The sequence below is a fragment of the Canis lupus genome, chromosome 32 (assembly GCF_003254725.2).
Source record: "Canis lupus dingo isolate Sandy chromosome 32, ASM325472v2, whole genome shotgun sequence".
NCBI lineage: Eukaryota > Metazoa > Chordata > Mammalia > Carnivora > Canidae > Canis > Canis lupus.
The window spans coordinates 17,887,904-17,914,047 of record NC_064274.1 but is presented as its reverse complement, the minus strand read 5'-3'; the positions used below and the strand labels follow the sequence as shown (position 1 = coordinate 17,914,047).

At 36.4% G+C, this 26,144-nt stretch overlaps 1 protein-coding gene across 12 annotated transcripts in view; it reads right to left on the bottom strand.

Moving 5' to 3' along the window:
* BMPR1B (bone morphogenetic protein receptor type 1B) overlaps nucleotides 1-26,144 on the bottom strand; it is a 394,237-nt gene that overhangs the window by 100,496 nt on the left and 267,597 nt on the right. Inside the window, exon 1 of one of the 12 annotated variants that reach the window (XM_049104972.1) lies at nucleotides 18,486-18,606. The exons of 6 other annotated variants lie outside the window; for them this stretch is intronic. Coding sequence is in view for 1 of the 6 variants with exons in the window: in XM_025424233.3 (XP_025280018.1) it covers nucleotides 7,150-7,222 (73 nt within the window). In the remaining 5 variants the exon portion in view is untranslated. Of the gene's footprint in view, nucleotides 1-7,149; nucleotides 7,315-13,760; nucleotides 13,908-18,485; nucleotides 18,607-26,144 lie in introns of those variants that run through there. 5 more of the 12 variants (XM_049104966.1, XM_049104974.1, XM_049104971.1 and 2 more) reach the window with 5 other exon arrangements.

Below are 26,144 nucleotides of genomic sequence, written 5' to 3'. Positions count from 1 at the left end.
GAAGGATAATTTCATGCAGAGTTTGCAAAACAAACCTGGCCTCAGATTTTCTGAGGCTCCACTGCTACTGGCCTTGGCATAGCTTATATTTGAAGGAAAACATAAAAGGCCAGAAAGAAAATGTAAGATTTCTTGTTATGTTAAATTGCTTCACACTTGGCTGATATCTTATCAGTGCATTTCCCATACCACAGAAGTTCCACAGATGATGCAAAAGTGATGTAAGTCACTGTTCCCTTTTATGTAAACCTCCCATTAAAATTGTGAAGATACCAAGGTGAATACGGGACATTAGGTACTATAGTATATTATAAACCAAAAAACTATGAACTGAAGCCAGTCTTCTGCATGTACTTGTGACGTTTGAAAAACCTCATGAATTAGATGTGTACATCAATTTTCCTCTAGACTCCAGAAAGGCTCAAAAGCATAGTTTCAGACATTAAATTCCCAGAATCTGAACAAATGTACAATGTATACTGCTGGCATAAAACTTGTGGTCTGTTTAGGGATCATAATGCAAAATTTACAAGAGGTTCTTTGGGAGACAAAGTTTACAGCTACCTTTTCAATAAATGAGTGAAAATAATATGTAACAATCTGACAGAACAAGCTTTCCATGTGATTACACTACTTGTTTTACATATTATTTTTGCCACCACCTCGCTATCTTGAATCTTCTACATTATTTTTTTATAAAGCAAAAAATAATTTTCACACCATTTCATTAACTGCTAAAATAATTCTATAGAAACTACAGAAATATTACCATTACTTTTGGTAGTAACACTTCCTGGATATCAAAGTTCATATAAAACTATTAAAGTGTTTTTTATAATTTTTCTAAACATACAGCTAAAAACTCACTTAGTAGCCAAGAGAAATTCATTTGTAAACAAAAGAATATGAGAAATATTCATGTCACTATTACAAATGAAAATAGCAGCTATATTAGATGCTTTTTTATTGTCAATCTGATCTAAAACTTCTTCCAGAAACACTTCTCCTGCCCACAGTGTCTGTTGTTGAGTGGCCATGTTGGTATTGCGTGATGACACACATCCCAGCTGGGTTTCATAGGACTACTGTAAGGGTCAGCAGCCAATCAAATTCTCTCTCCAAAAAAATTCAAAATAAGAGACAGCAAAACATTTATCAATTAAATCTATAGAGCTAAGCAAAAAAGGTCTTGAAATAACAGGGAATGCAGACTAATGAGTATGGCTAGGGAGGTAGTCTTCTCTATATGCCAAGCAATAAAATAAAATGGGCATAGCTTTTTCCTCTAAGAAGCAGAACTTTAAGCAGGAGAGTGACATGTATAATGATACGTACTATAAAAGAAAAATAAAACTCACAATGAGGGATTATATCAAGGGGCTCTCATTTAATTTGGATTGTTAAGGAAAACTTAATGACATTTAAGCAAACAGATAAGCAGAGTAGAGAAGCAAAGAACTTCTCAAACTCTCCAAACAGTGTATGTGAAACACCCAAGGAGATAAAAAGTTTGGATGATTTGAGACAGTGCTTTCATCCATGGGGCTGATGGTCAATGTACTAAGGAGATGAGTTAGGAGCTTGGGTCCTCTTGAACCATGCCTTACCAGAAACTTAAAGTTCTGGATTTCACCCTAAATGCAAGAAGTCTCCATTAAAGAATTCTAAACAGAAAAAAGGAAAGAGACTCACATAGAGGAATGAAGAAGGGAATGTCCATGAGGCCCCTCACAGACACAGCGGGAGTAGAAGTTCAGACCTCCCTGGCCTCTGGGTCACATGAGGCCTATGTTTTCTTCAGCTTTTCTCTGTATCTCTACTCAACTTCTTTCTCTACTTAAGGTTTCATTCTTTATGACCAAACTATCAATACTAATAATGTGGTTTTATATGAAAAGTTAATTAATTACTTAAGGAATGTGAGAGATGATATCAAGCAGAGAGAAATCAGTTAATCCAAAAGCCACAGCCTCTCCAATGTTAAAAGAAAAATGGTGGGGTCTAAAAACAAGGTTATTCTGAGTACACAGTCACAAAATCATCATTAGAGACTTTAATATTAACATTTTCACAAAAACAAAATCCAGAAAGTAACTACTTTACAGGCAGAAAAAAGTATAATAATCAAGACTCTAAGAGTCATCTGAACCTAAAATGTCGCAAAAGAAAGCTCGACAGGCAATTTAACTGATTAAGATAATTTTCCTATAATTTATTGACAATATACTTTGTCTTTTTAAAGGATTTTCTCCATGTCCTGTATGATTATTTTAGAATTATTAATTATTAAATTATTATTATTATTATTATTTAATTATTATTATGATTATTTTAGAATTCATACAGGACATGGAGAAAATCCTTAAAAAAGACAAAGTATATTGTCAATAAATTATAGGAAAATTATCTTAATCAGTTAACATACCTTATTTTAGAATTCATACAGGACATGGAGAAAATCCTTAAAAAATTAGGGGACAAAAAACATACTCATAATTTGTTCCTGGCAGTTCTAAGTCAATAAAAGATCTGTAAAATGTTAGTTTGGAAAAAACTGTCATTTCAGATTCAATTGGTTTCCAGAGCCCCCCCCCCCCAAAAAAAGACAAAACAAAAACACCCTAATTTGAATTACTCTGATCTAATACTATTATTCTTCCAGAAGCCTTCACATATTTGTAATTTCAAAATTAAAAATTATGTATGCACAGATACACACAAACACACAGCCTACATATACGGTTGCCACCATTATGGAATATAACTTCCCACAGCAAGGGTAAAGCCAAATGATTTGAGTTTGCTCTCAACAGTTGTGCGAATGTCTATTATCCAATATACTCTGAAGAATTTAAGTTGAGAACTATAGTTCAGTCACTTTCCTCCCAGGTAAATTACCACAGAGATCAAATTTCTTACATCTGTGATGTTCACCACAACTTGCAGTTACTGCCGATTAATAGCCTGAGATTAATTGTTGGAAGTGCCACATAATAGCTGTAGTAGAAAACATTTTAAACACAGAACCACATTTATGCATTTAACAGCTGTGTTGGTCTAACAGTTCAGATTTTCACTGTATTTTGCCATATGGTAACAAGGATCATTTTTCACTTAAAAATATTACCAAAAATTGATGCCCTATAGCAAAATTACCATTCTAATTTTGAAACCACACATTTGCAGCCCATGCCTGTTATCCTCCTGTTACTATATTCCTTATTTGCCTTATTTTAGTTAAAATATTTAATAACATAGATTTTTTTAAAATTTTAAATTAGTGCCAACATGATCAAACACAAATATTATAGTAGGAAACCTACGGAATATGACCTGGCAATGAAGAGCAGAATGTAAAATCTGGGTTCTATAAAACTGTAGGAGCCATGAAGACTGGGACTTGTTTTTGTTCATTAGGTTTGGGGATTTTCTTGTATTCAAAAACAGCCGATTACTATTTCCTATCTCACCTTTTTTTTTTTTCTATAATTCATTAAGACTTAGAATTGCTCCTAAAGACAAAAAGTTGGCTGCCAATTTTTATTTTAATCTGATTGGTGTAATAATCTATTACTATGATTTTACTGGGCGGGCAAGGGGACTGTAGAAATGTTCACATATATACTTAACAGGAAGCTAAATAAAAATCTCACCCTTTTAAATGCCAGAACATGAGGCCCATCCATGTCAGAAAAGGCTCACTGTTGCCACCAATGTGTTAGAACAATAAACACAAAGAGTCCTTTAGTTTTTAGGTCTGTCAGCTGATCACGTTTATAACCTCACTAAATTCGTTTGGCAGAACTTAAGAAGAACAGTGGTGATCAAAATGATACTTTAATACTGTTTACATATTGCACTACTTCACTATGACTGCCTGAGATTTTCTACTATGTTTTGAAAATAAAGGGGCAGGGTAGCATAAATAGCTCAATCCTCAAAATGAAACATTTCAAGAATTGAATACTGCAGATTTTCACCACTACAGGTCATATTTTCACTTTCAGAAAAAGGCAATTCTACATTTCATGATTCCAACTCTAAAAAAAAACATTTCTGAAACAGTAACAATGTGCCGATATAAAAAACACAAAATTCAAATCTTCTACCAAGACTACCTTGTCTCTCTTTTTCTTAAGCCTGTGTCTCCTCAAGTAAAACATTCAAGATAAGATTTAAGCAATGATAAGATTTAGGCTGGTGAGTCACCCAGCACAGGCCACCCTAGCTATTCTGTTCCAAGTAAGAAGAATTCTCCTTTCCACTTACTGTGACTCTACAGAGCTTTGTCCCATTTATGGTAGAACTGGAGTGTTGTACACATTCCTTCCATATAAAACTTTTAGGTTTCCATATGTTTAATTAACAAAATATTTTTATTTGCCAGATGCTCAGGTTCTCCAAATGTCTCAAGGTGTCATTTTGAAATATATTTACTGGGGATCCCTGGGTGGCTTAGCGGTTTAGTGCCTGCCTTCAGCCCAGGGCGTGATCCTGGAGACCTGGGATCGAGTCCCACATCGGGCTCCCTGCATGGAGCCTGCTTCTCCCTCTGCCTGTGTCTCTGCCCCCTCTCTCTTCTCTGTGTCTCCCATTAATAAATAAATAAAAAATCTTAAAAATAAATTTGAAATATATTTATTTTTAAGAAGGATTTAAGGTCTCAGAATAAATACTCGTGGCTTTGCCATTCACTTAAGAATTTGGACCTCTTCATTTTTCTGTATTTTGTTTGTGATCATCATTCTCACTGAAGTGCATGCAGAATTAATGATCATAAAGCATTACAAATTATCAATGAATAATAACCTTGATAGTCAAAGTTGCTTAGTCTTGATGAAACTAATAGTCCCTGTCTGTAGCACTTTGTCTTCATTGGGGCAAAATCATAAAAATCATAAGGCTTATTTTTTGTGAAACTGTTACAGGTAGAGAAAATACTTTTAAAAAAATTTAAAAGTTCATTTGTGACAAAGCTGGGAATATACATTGGGATTTAGTATGTTAATCACATGAAGGTGTTATCAGATTCTTTTAAAATCATGCCTCAATGTACATTTCCAGCTTGGATGTCCCCCATTCCTGCATAAACTATCAATAATAATATAAATAAAAACAAATGCTCAGGAAATACTATGTATTACAGACACTGTTCTAAGTGCTTTACGTGTACTTACCCATTTAGTAACCAAATCGACCCTATGGTAAGTATTATTATTATCCCTATTTTACAGGTGAGAAAATCAAGGTTCTAATAAGGTACCTCATTTGAATCTACATCTAAAAAGTGGTAGAGCTAAGATGCAAATACAGATGTTTTGTGTCCAGATTTTTTTTTTTTTTAGATTTTATTTATTCATGGGAGGCACAAAGAGAGAGAGAGGCAGAGACACAGGCAGAGGGAGAAGCAGGCTCCCTGTGGGGAGCCTAATGTGGGACTTGATCTGAGGACCCCAGGATCATGCCCTGAGCTGAAGGCAGATGCTCAATCGCTAAGCACCCAGGCGTCCCGTGTCCAGATTTAATACTCTGAACCATGTTGCTATAGAATAAATCAGTAGAAAGAAACACACACACACACACACACGAAAGAGCCCTGGACAGATAATTTAAAAGACTATGTTACCTAGAGGTAGGCAAGGAATATCCCTGGACTTCAACCTTCTCTCCAGAAAAGTGAGACAGTTCTACTACTCAAAGGTAGACTCTAAGGTATACTCTAAGCCAACCATCTATGATTCAAAAATTTGGTGTGAAACATATGGCCTCTGCTTTTTATTGACATAAACCAAATAATAGATTCAGGTATTCATATTTTTCAAGGAAAATCCGAAAAGACAGTGAAAAATTAGCTTCAGGCAATCAAGAAATAGTAGTATGAAGAGAGGAATAAGAATTTCACCTCACACGTATCATTCTTTGAGCTTCCCAGAACATTCTTAAGAAACAGTTTCCCTGAGGCTTTTCTATTCTCTTCTAGAAGGTATCATATCATTATAAAAATTTTTGGAAAATAAATTAGCAAATCAAGTAAATGAATTACCTATTGTTCCTTCACAGCAGCACATAAAACTCCTTTTGGCTACCCTTATCCATGCCAGCAATTAAAAGCTTTTTTTTTTTCATAGAGTCAAGACACAATATATTTATATATATATATATATATATATAAAATATATTTTTATATATATATAAAATATTTTAATAGTGCCATGGAATATATGGATTATGAAAATATGAGTCCTATAAATGCCAATCAAAAGTACATGCCAATTGACAACATACACTTCCCAAATAAATAGTATTGCCAAACTAGTTCTATAAAATGCATTCTCAAGGAGATGAAGCTGGACTATAAATGCATTTCCATCTCATACATATTCCCTTTGTCACTCGGTTTAATTTTATATAGCTGCTTTCTCCTTATTCCCAACAAACAGCTCCCTCATTGCAAATCACTAAGAGTCACTTCCTAAGTTGTTTCACTATGTTATCTTTCCTCTATTTTGAACTAGTTTACCTGCTTTTACGATCACTCTTTTATTTAAAAGTTTTAAGTAACTTTTGAAAACTGCCATCCTTTCGTCAACTTGATACAGGAATCATTCTGGACAAAATGATCACTAAGCCGGCTCCCGTTTTCAAATGTGGATAAACATCTGACATATTCACAATTTATAATTATTGCTATTGCAAAACGAGAGGTTTACTCAAGGCATCTGCATAAAAGTTGCAACGAACTTCAAAGTTAATTAGCTAACCTATAAAAACCTAGCAGTATTCAAATACAAATGATCAAAACAAAGTTTATTAGAATGATTCTCGTAAATTCTTCACATACAAAACTGTCTCAGTATGGTGACAACCAACTTCATATTCACAGCTCCAAACCAGATTGGATTTAATTCTTAATTACTAGAGAAAACAGAAACTTGGAATTCCTTTCAAATTATCCTCATATACTAACTAGAAAGCTTTTGACCAAATTGAAAAAGTAGTAAAATGACAGAGCAGTTGGAGGAGGGGGACTGGAAATGTTTAGCCACTGCACTTCTGCCCTGAACTCTCCCTTCTGTGATAAAAGCCACAAGAGCTGACATTAACGCAGGCCCCTGTCAGCACGGTACCAGGGGGCACTGATCTTCTTACCCCTCGTGTGCATAGACAGAAGAATGAGCAAGGAAATGTGAAGCTGCCAGTGTAGTTCTTCCAGCCAACCCATTGCGCAGGAGAGCAGTAAATGTGACCCGCCTGTTTCTGGCCTCTCCTTTCACGGGGACTCCTCTGCTGCCACTCCTGTCCGAGCTTCCGGCAAGCCTGCCAGCGAGCCTGAGACAGCACCGCGAAAGACAAGCCTGTTACAAACTGGTTCTGTCACCACAGAGCCTTCAGCGGATCACCTCGTGGGGAGGACAACAAAGGGCGGTGAGGACCCTGCGCTGGAGTATTTTCTTAAGAAAGGAGCCTGACCCAGCTGCCCACACAAGGGCCAGTACCTGCGGGAGGATTCGCTCTGCCCCGGCCCCCCCAGAGCCCCCCAGATCTCTCCAGCAGCTCTGAAAGGACCGCAAAGCCACAGGCATCTGTACATCGCTGTCATGAAACAGCTTATTTCTTTTGTCAAGGCCTTTTTTTTTTCTTTTTTCCTTCTCTTGCTAGGAACGATTGTTTGAGATTGTAGAAAGAAGCAAAATAAAAATGTTTTCTTTGATAAAATGCTCGAAATGTTGCGACGCACTGAAGTGTCTCGTTATGACACCTTGCTCACATCACCATTTAGATAATGGAGCAAATGCCTTTGAACCAAGTACACGGACAGGAAAAGGGGGTCTTGTGTAAAGAGGATCTTTAATGAAACTTTCAAGTTGAAGTATTTCAGTTAAGCTACTCATTAATCAACTAATCTTAAATGACTATGGTTTGAAATTTCTTATGTAGAAAAAGTACCGTGAGCCCAACCATCTCATTAACGTAAGTTATTAAATGTTTTAAGACTTTTTTTAAACATTTTATTTTTTATTTTTTTTTCTAAAGATTTTATTTATTTATTCATGAGACACACACACACACACACACACACACACACACACACAGAGGCAGAGACACAGGCAGAGGGAGAAGCAGGCTCTATGCAGGGAGCCCCACGAGGGACTCGATCCCAGGTCTCCAGGATCACACCCTGGGCTGAAGGTGGCGCTAAACCGCTGAGCCACCCAGGCTGCCGGATGTTTTAAGATTCTAACTGTAATTGTGCCTCAACATAAACCATGAAAAAGCTTGTAAGATTCCACTTTCAATGATATTGAGTGACCTTTTTTTAAGACTACAGAACTTTTTTGAGGGCTGTTTTCTTTGACTCTGGGAAATGTCAATACTAAAAGATCAGCAAGAAATATAAATGAATTGACAGTATGTATAGAAACTACAATGCCACCATAGATACAAACAGAAGTAGTTATTAAGTCCATCAGTCATGATAAAGGATTTATGTTTATGAAAACAGAGACCTATTTCAATGCTTATATCTCAGATACCATCAGAATGCATTTACTTGATATTTTAAGAATTCTTTTCTTGGAAAAAAATCTCTGCCATCATCTCATTTTTGAGAGACCCCCACCCCTCTACAAACACCAGCACCTCCCAGCACTGCCCTACTAGGTGCCATTCAAATCTACTCTCTAGTTAGGAATACCAACAATTTACTTTTTTGTGAATTTACAAATATTATACTATCAACCCAATACCCTCAATTCACATTTTCATGAAATAAAATGTAAAAGAAATGCAGTATTTTTTTAACCATGTATGAAATTCTGGAATATATTCAAACTTAAGAAACAAACATTTTGCATTTCACAGAAGCCATACAACTTGTCAGAAAACTGTAAGTCGGGGGTGGTATCACTTCAGTATCATTTATCCACATCCCTTTGAGCTAAGAAGGGAGACTGAGGCGTATTAAAATGAACAATAGTGATCAGGAGCAAGGGTCATATGTGGGAAAAGACAAAAAAAAAAAAATCAAGCAACTGAATCTCTTGTTCAAACCTTCTATATTCGGCTCAGAGCCACATCACAACATGGTTCCACTGCCAATTTGGAACCCAGCCTTGAGCTTTGGGAGGAGTGAATGGCTGAAATGTGGGACAGCTCCCACAGCTCGCATTTCCCCAATATGAGCATCCATAAATGGCTCAAAGCCCAAAGAGAGAGCTGGTGCTCTCTCCCTAGAATCCTAATTCAGTTCAAAGCAATTCATATCAGCAACCATTTCTAATTTTATACTATGGGCTCTCTGAAATAAATGTACTCAAGACATTTACCATGCCACAGAAAAAGCAGTTATCTATAACAGAGAACTGTGAAAAATGTAACGTTTTAAGATGAAGTGTCCTCAAATGGAATAAAGACGGAAAATCACAGTAAGGGATGGATTAGACTGAGCCAAAAACTGAAGGGAGAGCTGGACACTGAAATAAGAATTGAATTTATACAGCAATCGAGGAGATGGAAAGGAAGAAATTATACGAGCAAGGATTAGAGGAAGGATTAAATATTTCATTTGTGTAATAGCATGAGAAGAAAAATCTGACTGGAGCAGACAGCTCCTATTAGTAAATGGCTGGAGAGAAACCTAGACAGAGTGGAACCAGACTGTGCAGGACTCAGAACATAGATTACAGAGTTTAGACTGTATATTACATAAATAACTAAAGGCTTCTGAACACTGACTGGCTCGATAAATTAAAAAAAAAAATCTAGAATTTCAGCATATAGGATGAGTCTCTGAACCTGAACTTCTAACTAGGTAAGGAGAAATGAAAATTAGGAGCATGATGGGGGAGGTGCCTACTTAGTCAAATTTATTGGTTAATACGGATTTCTTTCATTTATAATACTAAGAAATTCAAAATGTATCCCTATGAATTCCCTCTACTTTGCCTTTTATTGTTTGATATATGCTGGGTGCCAACCACGAAAGAGATGCTCTATAAAATGCATTTAAGTTCTAGACAATGAGGCTCAAAAGATGTAACAAAACTCTCATAATGTAGATCAGAAATCTGGCTTAGCAAAACAATCTGGCTTTGCATATGACTGAACCCACTCACCATAGAGTACACACCTACGGAGGCTTCAAAGAAAGCTCTAAGAGAATATTAACAGAAAGGTGACAAATTTGAAAATACACACATGAGAAAAGGGAAAGGAAAGGGAAGAGGAGGACTACAGCTAGTACTGCCCATATGAGTAGGATGTGCACTGCTACCTGTCAACTAGAATTCTTCAACAGACCCACTCATTCTAGATTTATGGAGCCTATGCCGTGAAAGAGAGAGCCAAGTTGCGCTATCTGTACAACTTTGGACAAATGGTGTAGACTTTGTTCTACACTTGATCACTACCTAAGACTGTTATATAGATTAGACAAGTAATTGAGTATTAATTACTGACTATGGTGCCCAGAGCATAGGCAGATATCAGAAAATGGTCAATTTCCAAAAATCTCCCACTAATCACTCCCCACCCCCTGACAAAAAATTTCCTTGTTAAAAAAAAAAAAATTCCCTTGTTAACAATAACGCTCTTTAATGTAACATTTATCAAATTGTTCCTATCACATGTGGTCAGGAAAACGAAGTGCAAAATGTGTCTTATGTTAAATAGGGTTTCAAAAATTCAAATTACACCTGTAAAGGGAAATTTTTAACCAGTTTACTTTTATTTAATTCACTGAATATTCATCTAATTGAAGCAGGGGTATAAGACATTACTGTTTTAACTATTTCAATTTGAGAACTTATTTTCACATAGAAACTCCCCAAATCTATTCATTGTACGTATATGCGAAGTTTCTAAGCTGAATTGGGGAAACTGTATCTAGTAAATGGGATAGGAGAACATTTCTTAAGAGACAGTCTCTGCCTTCAGAACACAACTGATTCTGTTAGCTGAGGACAAATATACAATTCAATAATGACAATGCAGGACAGCCACTGCCTGGAGAACGGCAGGAACACAGAAAGTACAGTGGACAGAGATGTCTTCTGACTGCGGGTGGCGGCTGGACCTGCAGGGGAGAGGCATGGCAACTAGGTCTTCAAAGATAAGCAGGAATTCACTGGGTGAAAGGAGGGCAAAGGGATCCTAAGCAAAAGAACAGAGAACACAGAGACTCACGAGTAAGCCAAAGAACGGTGTTTACTGAGAACGTGGGAACCTGGCTGTGCCTGGAGAACAGAGACATCAGGCTGGAAAAGTAGAGGGGAGAAGGTGGGAAAGACCTCATGTCTCATAATGGGATTCTGTGGGAAGCCCTGCCTTCATTTCTCGAGGAGGTATCTGCACAGCTGATCTTCCATTATACGAATGGACTACAGCAACTTCTCCAGCTGATTACATTTCAAAAGAAACCAGTAAAGTTTTCAATGCTATGATGGTAAGGACAGTCCTCCCTATCTAAGATATCTAACAATATCCTTATAATTTTTGATGAGAACAATTAAGCGAGTGTTATTTTCTTTATGGTTTCAATATCCCTGCTAAGACTGTTTGGAGCAACAGTTAATTAAACTTCCGTTCAAACACACAGGCACAGAGACAACAGTTACTCCCTCCTTCCTTTTGCAAGCTATAGTATGGTCCCTACCATTCTATTGAGTTTTGCCCTAAAATATTTGTTTTAAACTTTCATACTAGTTGGACCAAATTGAGAAAAGTGCACTCTGAGTTGCACTGGCTAATCCACCCTCTGACTCTGATTTTCAGCTATACGCTTAAACAATGACATAAAAAGTTACTCCATTATGGGGGAAAACACGAACAATAGAACTCGCGTGTACAAAAATGTTTCTCCTGACTCTGGAGTTTGCAAAGACCACAACTTCGGCGGCTTTCAGGCTGCCTCCCACCTTCCCACCCCAGTCTCATTTGCAGCCTTCCACATCACTGGTCATTAACAACCCGAAGCTCCCTTCAGCTGCACAGTGAAAGAGCAGCACATCATTACAAATAAACAATCCCTTCCTCCCTCCAACAAGTGACACATTATTCTGAGCACGTCTCCTCTCTGCTTTCATTGCTCTGCCAAGGTTCCCCGTGAGTGGGAAGGGGTAAAAAGAGAGAAAAAGAATATCCCACAACTTGTCGAAAGCATGTAGAGGATGATTTGTGTTCTTACTTACGGGATATGACTGTCACTGTTGATCTGCTTTCAGGCCTAGATTACATGTGATAAGGGCTGACCTGCTTTAAGTATTCACACATTATGCACTCACAGAGAGTAGGCAGGACACAAAAGTCCTTCAGATGTTCTGGACATCAATCAAGTGCACAGCATGAAGCCTGCCAAACTTTTCTTCCATTTACTCAGGGAGAGGAAGGGGAGTCTGAGACAGACTTAATAAAGTTTAAAGCTATGCCACAGCATATTTGGGGAGACCATTGTTATTTAAAGGGTGCTGTTGGAAAAAAAATTCTCTATAGTTACCACTAGCAACAAAAAAATTCACACACAAATATAAAGGGACAGTTCCAGCTTTAAAATGTCAAGACTTTTACGATAAACCAACCAGGTCATGATGGCGCTTAGCTGATTGCTATTTTTTCTTTTTTATTTTTGAAATCATGTTCATTAAGGATATGTCTCAAAAACTAAAATTATAAATTTTTTAGAGCAGCCATACATAAAAGGTACCTTTTTTTGAGGCATTTATAAAAATAGTAAAGGAAACACACTTGTTATGAAATACTCTGAACACACCTCAATATAATTTAAGCACTAATAACACAAACCATTTTCCACCTAATACAAATATTGTCATTATTAACAGGCTGGAGCCTTAATATTGTGTGATAGACATGACAATATCTTCTGATACAGGCTTTCAATGTTGGTCTTTTACCAGTGCTACTCCCCACAACTCATTAATGGGATTTCAGATGGCTTTTGAAAAATAACAAATGTGTCCCAAACTGTATTCTCCTAAAACACTGTAACACTGTGTACTCAGAGAGTATGATTTGATCATCAGCACAACCAAACCCATCAAAGCAAAATGCTTCATGGAATTCTATAATAGGATGATACCTTAAAATCTATGACAATATCATTCACTTAATAATTTCAGAGTTCTTTTTAAAAGCTCATGTCAGACCATGAATATAACCAGGCTACGCACAGCCTGGATACAAACTAAGAAGACTAGATACAAAAAGCAATGAACATTAAAGAATAGGAAGAGAACTAAAAGCAATTTGCATGATTAAACTACCAATGAAAATTAACTCAGCGAATCTGTAAGTTCTACAATTAAAATAAAAACAAAATAACACAAACCTCCAGACCACTCCACGACTCCTAAACCCCATACAGACAGAATTCTATCCAGTGTATTATCTGGTTTCAGTATTACTCAACTAAAGGCTAATAAGATCGAACTTGTACCGTATTTGGTAATATGGAGCCAGGTGGTACATAAAATGTGAGATTATTCTTTACATTAATCACTATAGAGTAATCCATCACCTGATCAATACGATTATCTCAGACCAGAAACTAAACCTGAACGGGAGAAAAAAAATGTCTTAGCAGGGGTTGGCAAGCAAGGACTCAAGGAAGACTAACAGAATTATTTCTAGATAAGAATATAAAATGATGATAATGATGATCCCTACCACTTGGCGAGTTTTTACTCTTTGTTAGGTACTATGCAATGTACCTAATATATATTACCTCATTTATCCTCACTACCTACCTGTATGGTCAGTGATATCACTCCTGTTTACAGATGGAAATACTGCATGTGCCTGAAGCAACAAGGTCTGGAACTGGTTAAGGCTTGATAGGATGAGACACACCAACACTTCACTAGTCAGGGACCCATGGTTTTGCTCTGCAAGAAATAACTAGGGCAGAAATTGTTCACTTAGTAGATGGAGGCCTCAGAGACTCTGGGGGCTGATGAAATTTGTTCAAGGAACATAACAGCTAGAAATTCTGAAGGTTGGAGCAGAAGAGGGGTCAGATAGCTTGAGTTCTAAACCTATTGATTCAGAGGAGGGGACACCAGACACTCTGGAAGCCACAGCAATGTACTCATAGGTCAGTGGTTTCAGATCCAATGAGAGATGGACTTCTCCTTTAGAGCATTTGTTAGGAACAATGATAATCATAAGTAAAAGAGGTATATTATCATTAATTTAGATTAGCATCTTGCAGATATTCTTTTTAACTCACCCAGCAGCCCTTCAATGCATATATTATCGAGCATATTTTACAAGCCAAGCAACTAAGGGTGAGTGAGATGCCTTGGAATTAGGGAAGGAGGTTTTATTTTCCATGAGCAGGCCTGTGCCTTAGGAGTTACAGGGTGGCAACTCTGCAGCCTCAGAAAAAGTGGATAAGCAAAGTCACCAGAACCACGTGATGTGGTCCTCCCCTCATCAGATGAGTCTGTTTTCACTAAAGATGTTTTCTATACACTGTGAGAAGGCAGTTGGAAAAGATCTACTTTGCCCCACTTGCAAGCAACTACATGAGAAAGGGGTTTTGGGGGACACCTGGGTGGCTCAGCAGTTGAGCATGTGCCTTCAGCTCAGGGCATGATCCTGGGTCCAGGGATCCAGTCCCGTATTGGGTTCCCCGCAGGGAGCCTGCTTCTCGCTCTGCCTATGTCTCTGCCTCTTCTGTGTGTCTCTCATGAATAAAGAAATATTTAAAAAAGAAAGGGGTTTTTGTTGTTCATTTAAATAACGACAGATATACCCTTCTTGTATTATATTGGGCCCAGAACTCCTCAGAATTAAAGTTACACACTATGAAAATCATGAACCACTGAAGCTACTAACCTGACTCACCTAAAGCTCTATTTCAAAGGTAGTTAAAGGATGTTTTCTTCTTTATCAAACTAGTGCTAAAGCATCCCTGAGCAGAAAATCAAAACCTCTAGTACCTATTTGAATTTCATGCTAGCCATTATAAAAACCTGAACACAGTTTTATATCAAAATTAATTTCTTGAAGAGGATTACCATTATTCTTACTTCATCCTAGAGTCAATTGTACTAAATTCATGTACTAAATTCACCCAAATCCAACTTGAAATGATATTAATAGGTAAATTGAAAAATAAATTTTAAGCAAATTATAATATCAATAAAATTTTATTTTTCTCACATGTTTCCTTATAACTCCATCTGAGTATACTTTAGAAATAAGGAAGGTGCGCATTAGTATACACATAAAAGAAATATAAAAGGAGTTAAAGTATAGTTCCTATTTAAACACTTGAATAGCCTATGCTTAAGTGGGCAAACCATATGAAGACAGCTCTTAGAAAATCCATTTTCCTAAGTCAATCAGAGAAAGAAAATTATCACACAGTCTCATATGTGGTTATAAAAAACAGTTTAGAGGCTCATAGAGGAAGGCAAGGAAAACTGAATGGGAAGAAATCAGAGAGGGAGACAAACCATAAGAGACTCTTATTTCCATAGGAAACAAACTGAGGGTTGCTGGAGGGGAGGTAGGTGGGAGATGCGGTAACAGGGTGACCGGCATTAAGGAGGGCACCCAATGTGATGAGCACTGGGTGTTATATGCACCGATGAATCACAGAACCCTATGTCTGAAACTAATCATGTACTATATAGTTGGCTAATTGAATTTAAATTTTTAAAAATGCATTTCACACTCTTTGGAGAATATCGTAACTATATACAGGAGGAATCAAACAAGAAAAAGTTTTGTTTTGTTTAAAGATTTTATTTATTTATTCATGACAGACACACAGAGAGGCAGAAACACAGGCAGAGGGGGAAGCAGACTCTTTGCAGGGAGCCCGATGTGGGACTCGATCCCAGGTCTCCAGGATCACACCCTGAGCTCAAGGCAGACATTCAACCGTGTGTCCCAAGAAAAAGTTTTGTAAAATAGAAGAAAAGGCATTCATAACAGAGAAGTTTTGTTTTGATTTAGTGTATTCTAGCTTTTCCATTAGAGAACCTCAATAATAATGCTGCCAGTATATGATTTCTGAATAGACTTAGCTCTTAGTAGTTTTTTAAAAAAATTGATGCTAGAAGAAACACAGAGATTACGGAAAGCCAATTTTTTATTTAAAGTGATATCTAAACTCTATGCGCTTGCAAAGTATTTTTAATTAAATAAAAAATAATCCCGTGATTTTCAGTTCAGATTCATGAGATGTTAGACCTTTTCTTTTCTTCTACCGGCCAGAAGTCAATTGTGTATTTTGAAATACTTTCTTAATGACAGATGGTTGATACCAAAAAGATGCCTAAAACATACTGTGTTTATATATGTGTGTGTGTGTGTATATATTTCCCTTATCTTCCTTCACCTGTCTCCAGATATAAAGCACAGCTGCTTAATGTTTTAAATTTTTTTATGAGAAGCAACAGTTTTTGATAATCTCACAAAGGACTTTTCTAGTAGACTCTACACATGCAGGGTTTTCACAAGACAAAGGATTGGTTTTAACATTCAAACAACTAGTTTGCAAAAATAAATAAAAAATGAAACTCCATGTATGGACTTTACTTAATCAAAGACACAGGCAGAGGGAGAAGCAGGCTCCATGCACTGGGAGCCCGATGTGGGATTCGATCCCGGGTCTCCAGGATCGCGCCCTGGGCCAAAGGCAGGGACAAACCGCTGCGCCACCCAGGGATCCCGAAATCAGACTTTATTCTTACTGAAACCTTTTCTTTTGATGCTTTAACTAGAGCCTTACATGAGCTAAATCAGAGGATACTGAATGTGACTGGCACGACAGAAGATGCTTAAACTATGGAAGTAAAGAAGATGAGCTGTAGTGATCATATTAGATAAAACCAGTGATGTATTAATACACAATTATGAAACTGTAATACTCTTCTAGTCTAATATATAAGCCTTAGTTACTTTGGCATTCTTTTATCTGATCATCTTGCTGTATAGATCTATTCTTATAGTCATCCCTCTTTGTGGTTACGTCTATTACTACCAAATACCCACCTGAAAAGTGAAAAATTTAAGCAAGCAGTGAGTTATCTTAAGGATTATGCCAAACGAAACATTCAAATTCAACCTTAACCGAAATTACAAAACTTATATTTATCAAGATGATTTAAAGCCCATTAAGATGATCAATTGGATTTAAATAGTCACCATAATTTCTACCCTGAGGTCTCCTGAGAAAGTTTACAGTGGAAGCACTTCAAAGTCCTCAATACATCTCATTAGCACCTTTATTAAAGGATGTGTAAAAAAAAAAAAAAAAAAGAAAAGAAAAGAAAAGAAAAGGAAGTTCAGAAGAAGCACTCTTTTAGAAACACTTGTTTAAAAAAGATTTTCAATCTTTTTTATTAAAATGATATGTATATCATCAGAAATTGACAACAAATGTTTAGTTCACTCTAGGAATTTAGGCCAAAAAAAAAAAAACCCTATAAAATTATTCATCATAGTTTACCTTCTTTTCCTTCAATAAAGAATCCCGCCTTACTTTATATTAGTTATAGGGCATCATCCCTTTGTCTGGGTTTTGACATTATCTCTTTCTGAAGTTGTTTATTTTTTTTTATTTTTTTAATTTTTTATTTATTTTTGATAGTCACACAGAGAGAGAGAGAGAGAGGCAGAGACACAGGCAGAGGGAGAAGCAGGCTCCATGCACCAGGAGCCCGATATGGGATTCGATCCCGGGTCTCCAGGATCGCGCCCTGGGCCAAAGGCAGGCGCTAAACCGCTGCGCCACCCAGGGATCCCTCTTTCTGAAGTTGTTTAAATAGAAATAGCCTATGCAAAGTAAGCTTGAAGTTTTTCTGAATTGTATAAGAAGCTGTAGATTACCTCATGCCAGTAATCTACAGAAAATATCAAAGAGCTATCAATCCTAGAGTACATGCTTTACCATGTCTCTCTAATTCCTTATGGTAGTTTACAAGGTCCTATTTTAGAGCTAGCTTCCAATGATCTCATTGGGTTGTTTTCCTACTGTTCTCTCGGTTCCTCATCCTGTTCGTCAAACACACCATACGTGTTCCTGCCAGAGCTTTGTAGCTCCTGTTCCTCTGCCTAAACATTCTTCCCTTAGATATCTACTTAGCTTCCTCCAGCATTTTCTTCAAGACTTCCTCAAATCTCAGCTCAGTGAAGCCTCGCCTGCTGCTAGGCTGCTAGGTAAATATACCAGTACAAGCACCCAAATCCCTACCTGACCCTACTAGACCTCTATTTCCCACCATTCTGAGATTCTTCTTGCAAAGATCAACAAACCCAATCAATTTTCTTACTTTGCTTTACCTTTTTTTTCCCCCACAGCATTTATCACCTTCTAATCACTATATAATGTACTTATTTGCTATGTTTATTGTTAACTATCTGATACCTCTCACACTCCTCTGGAACATAAAGATCCCAAGGACACTGATCTCTGTCCATTCTGTTCACTTATGTACTCCAAGCACTTCAAACACTATGTAGTAGGTGCTCAATAAATCTTTTTTTGTAAAGTAGTTCCTTTGACAAGTCCTATCTTTCTTTTCCTAAAGTAACTGACCTTGATGCCACCAATTATTGTAATTCCATTCCAATTATGTTTTCCTTGTAAATCTCTGTTCTCTGAATTCTACCCCCAGCATTCTAATGAAATTCTTCTTTCAAAGGTCAACAAATGCAAAGAATTTTTCTATGTCTTCACTCATTGTATTCCTAAGCAACGCTGAGCACTGCAACCACTTCCCTTCTTAAAAGCTTCATTCAGTTAGAAGGAAACTGAACAAACACAATTTACTAGACACTCATCAGAAGTTTTTCCTCTAGTTTTCATGATAAAGGCCTATCCATCCAAGTTTCTTCCTCTTGTGTTACACGAATATAGATGATCAGAATTCTTTCCCAATGATCTCTTCTTCAAACATGTCCCCTTATAATGTCAGGGCCTTAGCTAATATCACTGACTACCAGGCTAAATCTTTTTCTGAATCTCTACCCCATATTTCCAATTGCCATTGCTTGTCTAAATATTACAATTCTCCTACAGCAGTGCAAATTTTACCTTTCTCAGATCTGTGAATATTGCAATATTTTGCAGCCACCTGTAGATTACCATTTTCCACTTGAGGCAGAATTCTACAAAACGGAAGCTAAAACGAGTCAGTCACCCTTTCAGCCGTTCTAGTGGCAACATTCATATCTAGGGCTGATGGGAACAGTTTAAGTAAGTGTCTACAATCAGATGTGGTGACAATGGTAATAATGTAACCCTTATTACAAGATAAATTTTGAGGTGGAATTCTAAGTATTATTTTAGGCTGTGTCTCTTCCAGACCTGGTTCCCGTATCCTCCTGGAGAGTCTATGAACTAGCAAATACCCTCTTAATAACTGTGTTTTCTGTGTAAATTAATCATGGTTGGTTTCTGTTGCTTTCAAAGGAGAAATTTGGATGACTATATCCAGCAAGACCCAACTGGTCCTCTCTGAAGAAGTAACTGTTTTCTCCTCTAAATGTCCACAGCATTTTATCAGTATTACTTCTAATACATTTATCCCTTTACTCTGTATCATAATTATTTATGCATGCTGTCTTCTTCACTACATGTTTTATTTCCTGGGGGTGAAGTGCCTGTCATTTATCTTTGTCCATGCTTTTAACATTTGCCTCCTTGTCTGTTTCAGATACTTTTCAAAAACAAACAAAACATTGTATGTGTGTTCTTTCTGGCTGAGGGAGCTACTCTAAATTCCTCCTTTTGTACTCTTAATCTAACAAGGTTCCACCACTCTATTCCTAGAATGGCCTCCATGACTCATTTATTTAGAAGATTCTGCAAGGGATGCATGGGTGGCTCAGTCAGTTAAGCATCTGCCTTTGGCTCATGTCATGATCTTGGGATATTGGGATAGAGCCCCCCATCGGGCTCTCTGCTCAGCGGGAAGTCTGTTTCTCCTGTACCCTCTGCCTCTTCCCCCTACTTATGCTCTCTCTTGTGCATGCTCTAATAAATAAATAAAATCTTTTAAAAAGTTTCTCCAGGATTTTTGTAGGTCATTCCCTCATTTTTATGCACTAAAGGCCTCCCTTTTTTCTTTGCTCCAGCAGTGCACACAAAACACCAACAAGGTTGCCAAGACCATTCAATGGAAAAAAGATAGTCTTTTCAACAAATGGTGTTGGGAAAACTGGATATTCACATGCAAAAACAAAAAACAAAATACACACACACACACACACACACACAAAATGACTCTTACCTTACAACATACACAATGGATGTTAACTCAAAATGGATCAAAAACCTAAATGTAACAGTTGAAATGAATTAAAACTATGAAACTCTTACCAAAAACAAAATAAAACAAAACAAACAAACAAAAAAAACTTTCGGGAAAAGCTTCATGTCATTGCATTTTGTAATAAGTTCTTGGATATGATATCAAAAGCACAGAAATTTTATAAAAAGGAGATAAACTGGACTACATCAAAAGTTAAAACCTCTGTTCAAAGGACTCAATCAATAACATTTCAATCTATGAAATGGTAGAAAATATGCAAATCATATATCTAATAAGGGATTATCCAGAATATATAAAGAATGACTTCAACTCAACAACTACAAAAATAAGAGGCAACCCAATTAAGAAATAGACAAAGGATGTGAACAGACATTTTTTCCAAGAAGACATATATAAAAGACCAATAAGCACATGAAAAGATGCTCAAAATCACTTATCTCTAGGAAAATGCAAATCAAAACAACAATGAGATACCATCTCACACCCAAGAGAATGGCTATTATCAAAATAAGTATTGGCAAGGTTGTGGAGAAACAGAAATCTGTATGTACCATTGGTGGGAATGTAAAATGATACAGCTGCTATGAAAAACAATAGGAAAGCTCCTCAAAAAATTAAAAACAGAGTAACTAAATAATCCAGCAATTCTATTTCCTAGTATATATTCAAATGAATTGAGAGCAGGGTTTTGAAAAAACATTTATATATATATATATATACACACACACACACACACACACACACATTCATGTGCATAGCAACATTATTCACAATAACCAAAAGCTGAAAGCAACTCAAATATTCTTCAACAGATGAATGGATAAACAAAATGTGGTAACATACAATGAAATATTATTCAGCATTAAAAAAGGAAATTCTGATAAATACTAAAAATGGATGAATCTTTTTTTTAAAAGATTTTATTAATTTATTCATGAGATACACAGAGAGGGGGTGGAGTGGGGGCAGAGACACAGGCAGAGGGAGAAGCAGGCTCCATGCAGGGAGCCCAACATGGGACTTGATCCCAGGTCTCCAGGATCAGGCCCTGGGCTGAAGGCGGCGCTAAACCACTGAGCCACGTGGGCTGTCCAACATGGTTGAATCTTAAAGACATTATGCTAAGTGAAATAAGACAGTAACAAAAAGATAAATATTGTTATGACATTCCTGTGTTGGAGCCATTAACTCCCAAAGATACTTAGTTTTAGATGAGGTCATGAGGTCATAAAAGTGTGGCCTCCATAATGGGATTATTGTCCTTAAAAGAGGAGGAAGAGAGACCTGGGGTAGCTCTTATGTTCTCTTTCTCCTCTGCCATGCAAGGACACAAGAAGGCAAGCTGTCTACCAGTTAGAAAGAGGGCCCTCACCAGAAACCAAATCTTCTGGCACCTGGATCTTGGACTTTCTGGTCTCATGAACTCTGAGAAATAAATGACCATTGTTTAAACCACTCAGTCTATTGTATTGTGACAGCTGTCTCAGCAGACTAAAAATGTCAACTTTGCAAACATAAGGAGTTCTAGAGATTGGTTGGCCAACAATGTGAATGTACTTAAAACTACTGAACTGTAGCACTTTAAAATGATTGAAATAGTTATGTTGTATTTTCTCACAATTAAAATTTCATGTAAGAATTTTGTTTTGCTTTAAAACAAACAAACAAAATCTTTGTCCAACCCAGGCTTCAAGGATACTATATCCCAGTGTGGGGGAACCAGAGTTTGTTCCTTATTTCTACCCTATTCCCATCCTCTGCATGGCTGTCATGTGATTAGCTGCTTAAAATCCTGTAACTGCTGTATAGTATTTTCTGTGTACAACCCAAGCACTTGGGAACAGAAGCATCTTCTCTTTTTTCTAATTTCATTTCTTGCCACCAATCTCCAAGTACTCTATGCTCCAGTCATAACTCTCTATTTCAAATTACAACCCTGTCTAATATGCCATCTTTGCCTCAGCTCTCTTCAATTCAGTTCAACAAAATCTCACTGAACAAGCACAATGCACTGAGCACTATGAGACAGGATATTTTAAGAAAACGCTTCTATTCTCAAGAACATTAAAGTCTAGGGGAAGGATACTCATAAAGAGATCATTACAATTATTGTGATAAATACTTTAACACTAACTCATAGTTACATATTCATAAATAGGTATCTGCCTACTTCTTGAAGTTTGCTTCTTTTTTTTTTTTTTTTTTAAAATTTATTTATTTATGATAGTAACAGAGGGAGAGAGAGAGGCAGAGACACAGGCAGAGAGAAGCAGGCCCATGCACCGAGAGCCCGACGTGGGATTCGATCCCGGGTCTCCAGGATCGCGCCCTGGGCCAAAGGCAGGCGCCAAACCGCTGCGCCACCCAGGGATCCCCTTGAAGTTTGCTTCTTAAATTTACTTCATATATTCAATAGTTTTCAAATCAATGCACAATGCTTGAACATTTTTAACTTCATATGAATGAATATGTTCATTTTTTAATTAATATTTGGTTTATCAATGGATTTCCTAAAGTAGAAATAATGGATATCTAGTATCTTTTTACATAAAAACACATAATTTTAGAAGCACAGATTTACTACCAAACCACCAAAAAAATTTAAAAATTCTTAAAACTTAGAATTATGATGAGTTTCCTTGAGAGTACAGATAACATTCTTACAGTAGAGGGGGAAAAACTGCAGGTACATTTTTTAATAGTCCATTTAGCATTTTAGAACTTAGGTAATTTTGCCTCTTTTACGGTTTCATAATTAAAGTTTCTCCTGCCATTTGGAGTAAACACAATTCCAGCCATGGGAGACAAGAATGACCAGTTCAAGTTCAAGGGTTCACTGCACATGAATATCCATAAATGCCCCTTGACAGTCTTGGTAGTATAATGAACCTTGCAATTACTCAGCAGGCCATCACCACAATACATGAACATAATGCTTCCAACATCAAATGACAAAACATTATACAAATAATACCAACCAACTGTTACAGTTCACATAGGGCTTTTGGAAACGAATTAAATTGCAACAGTTCCTCTTAAATCTTTATAGTTTGCAGGGAGTTTTGCTTCACTGAGCTATGTTTATGGCAAATAATTAATAGAAAAGGTGTTGGCATTATATACAATTGGGAGATGCCAATTAGCAAAACCCTCCTTCAAAATGACACCAGTTAATTCCAGCATGAGCTCTCAGAGTGAAATAGCCTTTCTCTTAAACAAACGCTAGTGCCTCATTGTCTTTGGGAATGTCTCCAATCATCCTATATATAACCTCCTGGGGTAGATGCTTCTGGTCCTGCCTTCCTGTTGCCTCTGTGCTGAAGAAATGATCTTAAATTAGTTCATTTGAATAACAGTGTGCCTTCCTTTACTCTGGTGGTTCTCCAACGGTGCAAAGTTTATTTCCGTAGGACAATCTTTGACACAGTAGAAAGTACCGTCAGGTAAAAAGTAATACACAGATAAATGATCATTAATTATTAGCACCCCTAATAAAAAGTATAGAACCTATCAGACAATATACGTGTAAATGCGCATAAAAGCAAGCATCTCATTACCAATTTAATTATCTGAGTGGTCTGGGGATTAAAGTACAAAACAAAGTGCAAATGTGTATATTCTACTTACGACAATTATTTTAACTCCTGTTTCCCCCAATACATAAAACTGACAACTGCTGATGTGCAACACACACTGGAATATAGATCATAAGTAAGTTCATGATTTTTAGTTTGGCAAATAGCTACACTGTGCTATTTTCATCACAAAGGGTTTATTGTTACTCTGGACATCTTCAGAATAGGCTTGCCATGATGGTTCAGCATTTATCATCCAGTTCAAAAGGAAATATGAATAATAAAGCAAGCTGGGTTTCCCCCTTCAGAATCACATACTGAGGAAAGAGCAGGTAGGATTTGGTTATGAGAAATTTTGTTTTCTTCACCTCCGTGTTTCAGTCAGATAACTTCAGATTAGTGATTTAGCACTTTGGATTCTAATAAATTAATTCATGAATCAATTAGTATTTCTACTTCTCACTTTATTTTTTATTTGATTTCTTAATAAAGTAAAATGTAAAAAAAAAAAAAAAGCCAATTGGAAGATAGGTTTTTCTAGTCTTAGAAATAAGTCTTTCTTTCTATCATGTTTTATAAACAAAACAAGCTAATCTTCTGACCCTAAAAGAGAACTCTTCCTTTTTTAATTGGCCACAGAGAAAGAAGCAATAACCTGGACTATGGACAGTTCTAAAAATTTAGTTAAGAAAAATCTGACTTCTGTATTTTTTTAAAAAGTACACTTTTATATATACAACTATAGCACACTTTACCAGATTTTAGACAAACAAGATTCAGAATAATCCAGATAATTACCATTTTTCTCTAAAATAATACAGACATTATGGGAAAAACTCCTACTGTTATCTAAAAATCACATGAACAGTAAAGGAAAATTTTGCCAGGAAAATGAAAAACACTAATAACAGAACTGAGAACATAAGATATAAAATATGGAATAAGAAATGGTAAGAAATGATGCTGAAAGTGTACAAAGTCAGTATGGACACTAAGTTAATTTTATCACTTTATATAAAGGTATAGCTTCACAATTGTGTTCTATACCTTTCTGTAATACTAGGACTGTTCCTAATATTATAATTTAGGTCTGAATTCCTGATTAAGATTACAGAATCAAATAGATTATATATGTGATAAAAGTGTTATGAATTAAAAGGTTCACATATTAACCTCCATGCAATATGTAGTTATGTTCTATAAAATGAGCTAAGGTGTATCATACATGACTATAGAAGGCACATAGAAATGCAATCATAAATCCATGCTAGTTTTAATGAAAACTAAACAAATGTTTAACAATTATATCTGCTATCTTAACATAGGTTAAGACTATATTAAGTCTTTCAAATTCATAGCACATATTTGAACCATGTTTACTTTCTCTTGATAAACCACGGTAAACAAAGATATTAAAAAACCATTCCAGTGACCTGAGACTTTGATTACAGTTCTACAACAGATATGCAAAAAATTATTCCAAATGAAGATAGTGTTTCTGAACATCACTTTGAAATTAAAAAAAAAAAAAAAAACACTCTGAAATTCATCCCATTAACCTCCTCCTCACCTTCTGATTAAGTATATTTGAACTGACTGAAGAAACAACTTCTGGAACCAATTCATGTGCAAAATGCTGAGTGTATCAAAATAATTCACATTTCCACAAAAGTGAACAAATGAATCAATGAATGAAAGCAAGCCAGCCAGTCAGACAAGTCATTAACCATTTCCACTCTTCACAAAAAAATATTTTCAGTTCACAAATAATTAAGCCTTTCTTCCTTTTTCTCTCAGGTCTCACATCCAATTCATTATAACAAGACCTGAAAGTGCTATATCTAAAATAGATCCCATATTGAACCACTTTCACACTACCACTGCAAAAACTCTAGACCAAATTGCTATTACGTTTCTTGTAGAAAATTGTGGAGCAGTTTTCTCTTTAATTCATTGATTCTCCTATGTCCTGCAGCAAACTGAGTTCTCTAATGGGCAACCAAAGTGGCATCCCCTAGATGGGTACTACACATGTGATTATAAATCACATTATTACTTCCCTGATTAAAATCTTCAATTATAAACAAAACCACACTCACTACTGTGGCCTACATAATTTGGCCTCTGCTCTTCTTTGACCTCACTGCCTAGCACTTTCCCCCTTTTCCAAAATGTGTCCTGAATACTAGTTTTCTGTCTATCCCTCAAACACACCACTGATTTCCTTTCATGATCATTCTACTTGTTGCTTATTCCCAGTATT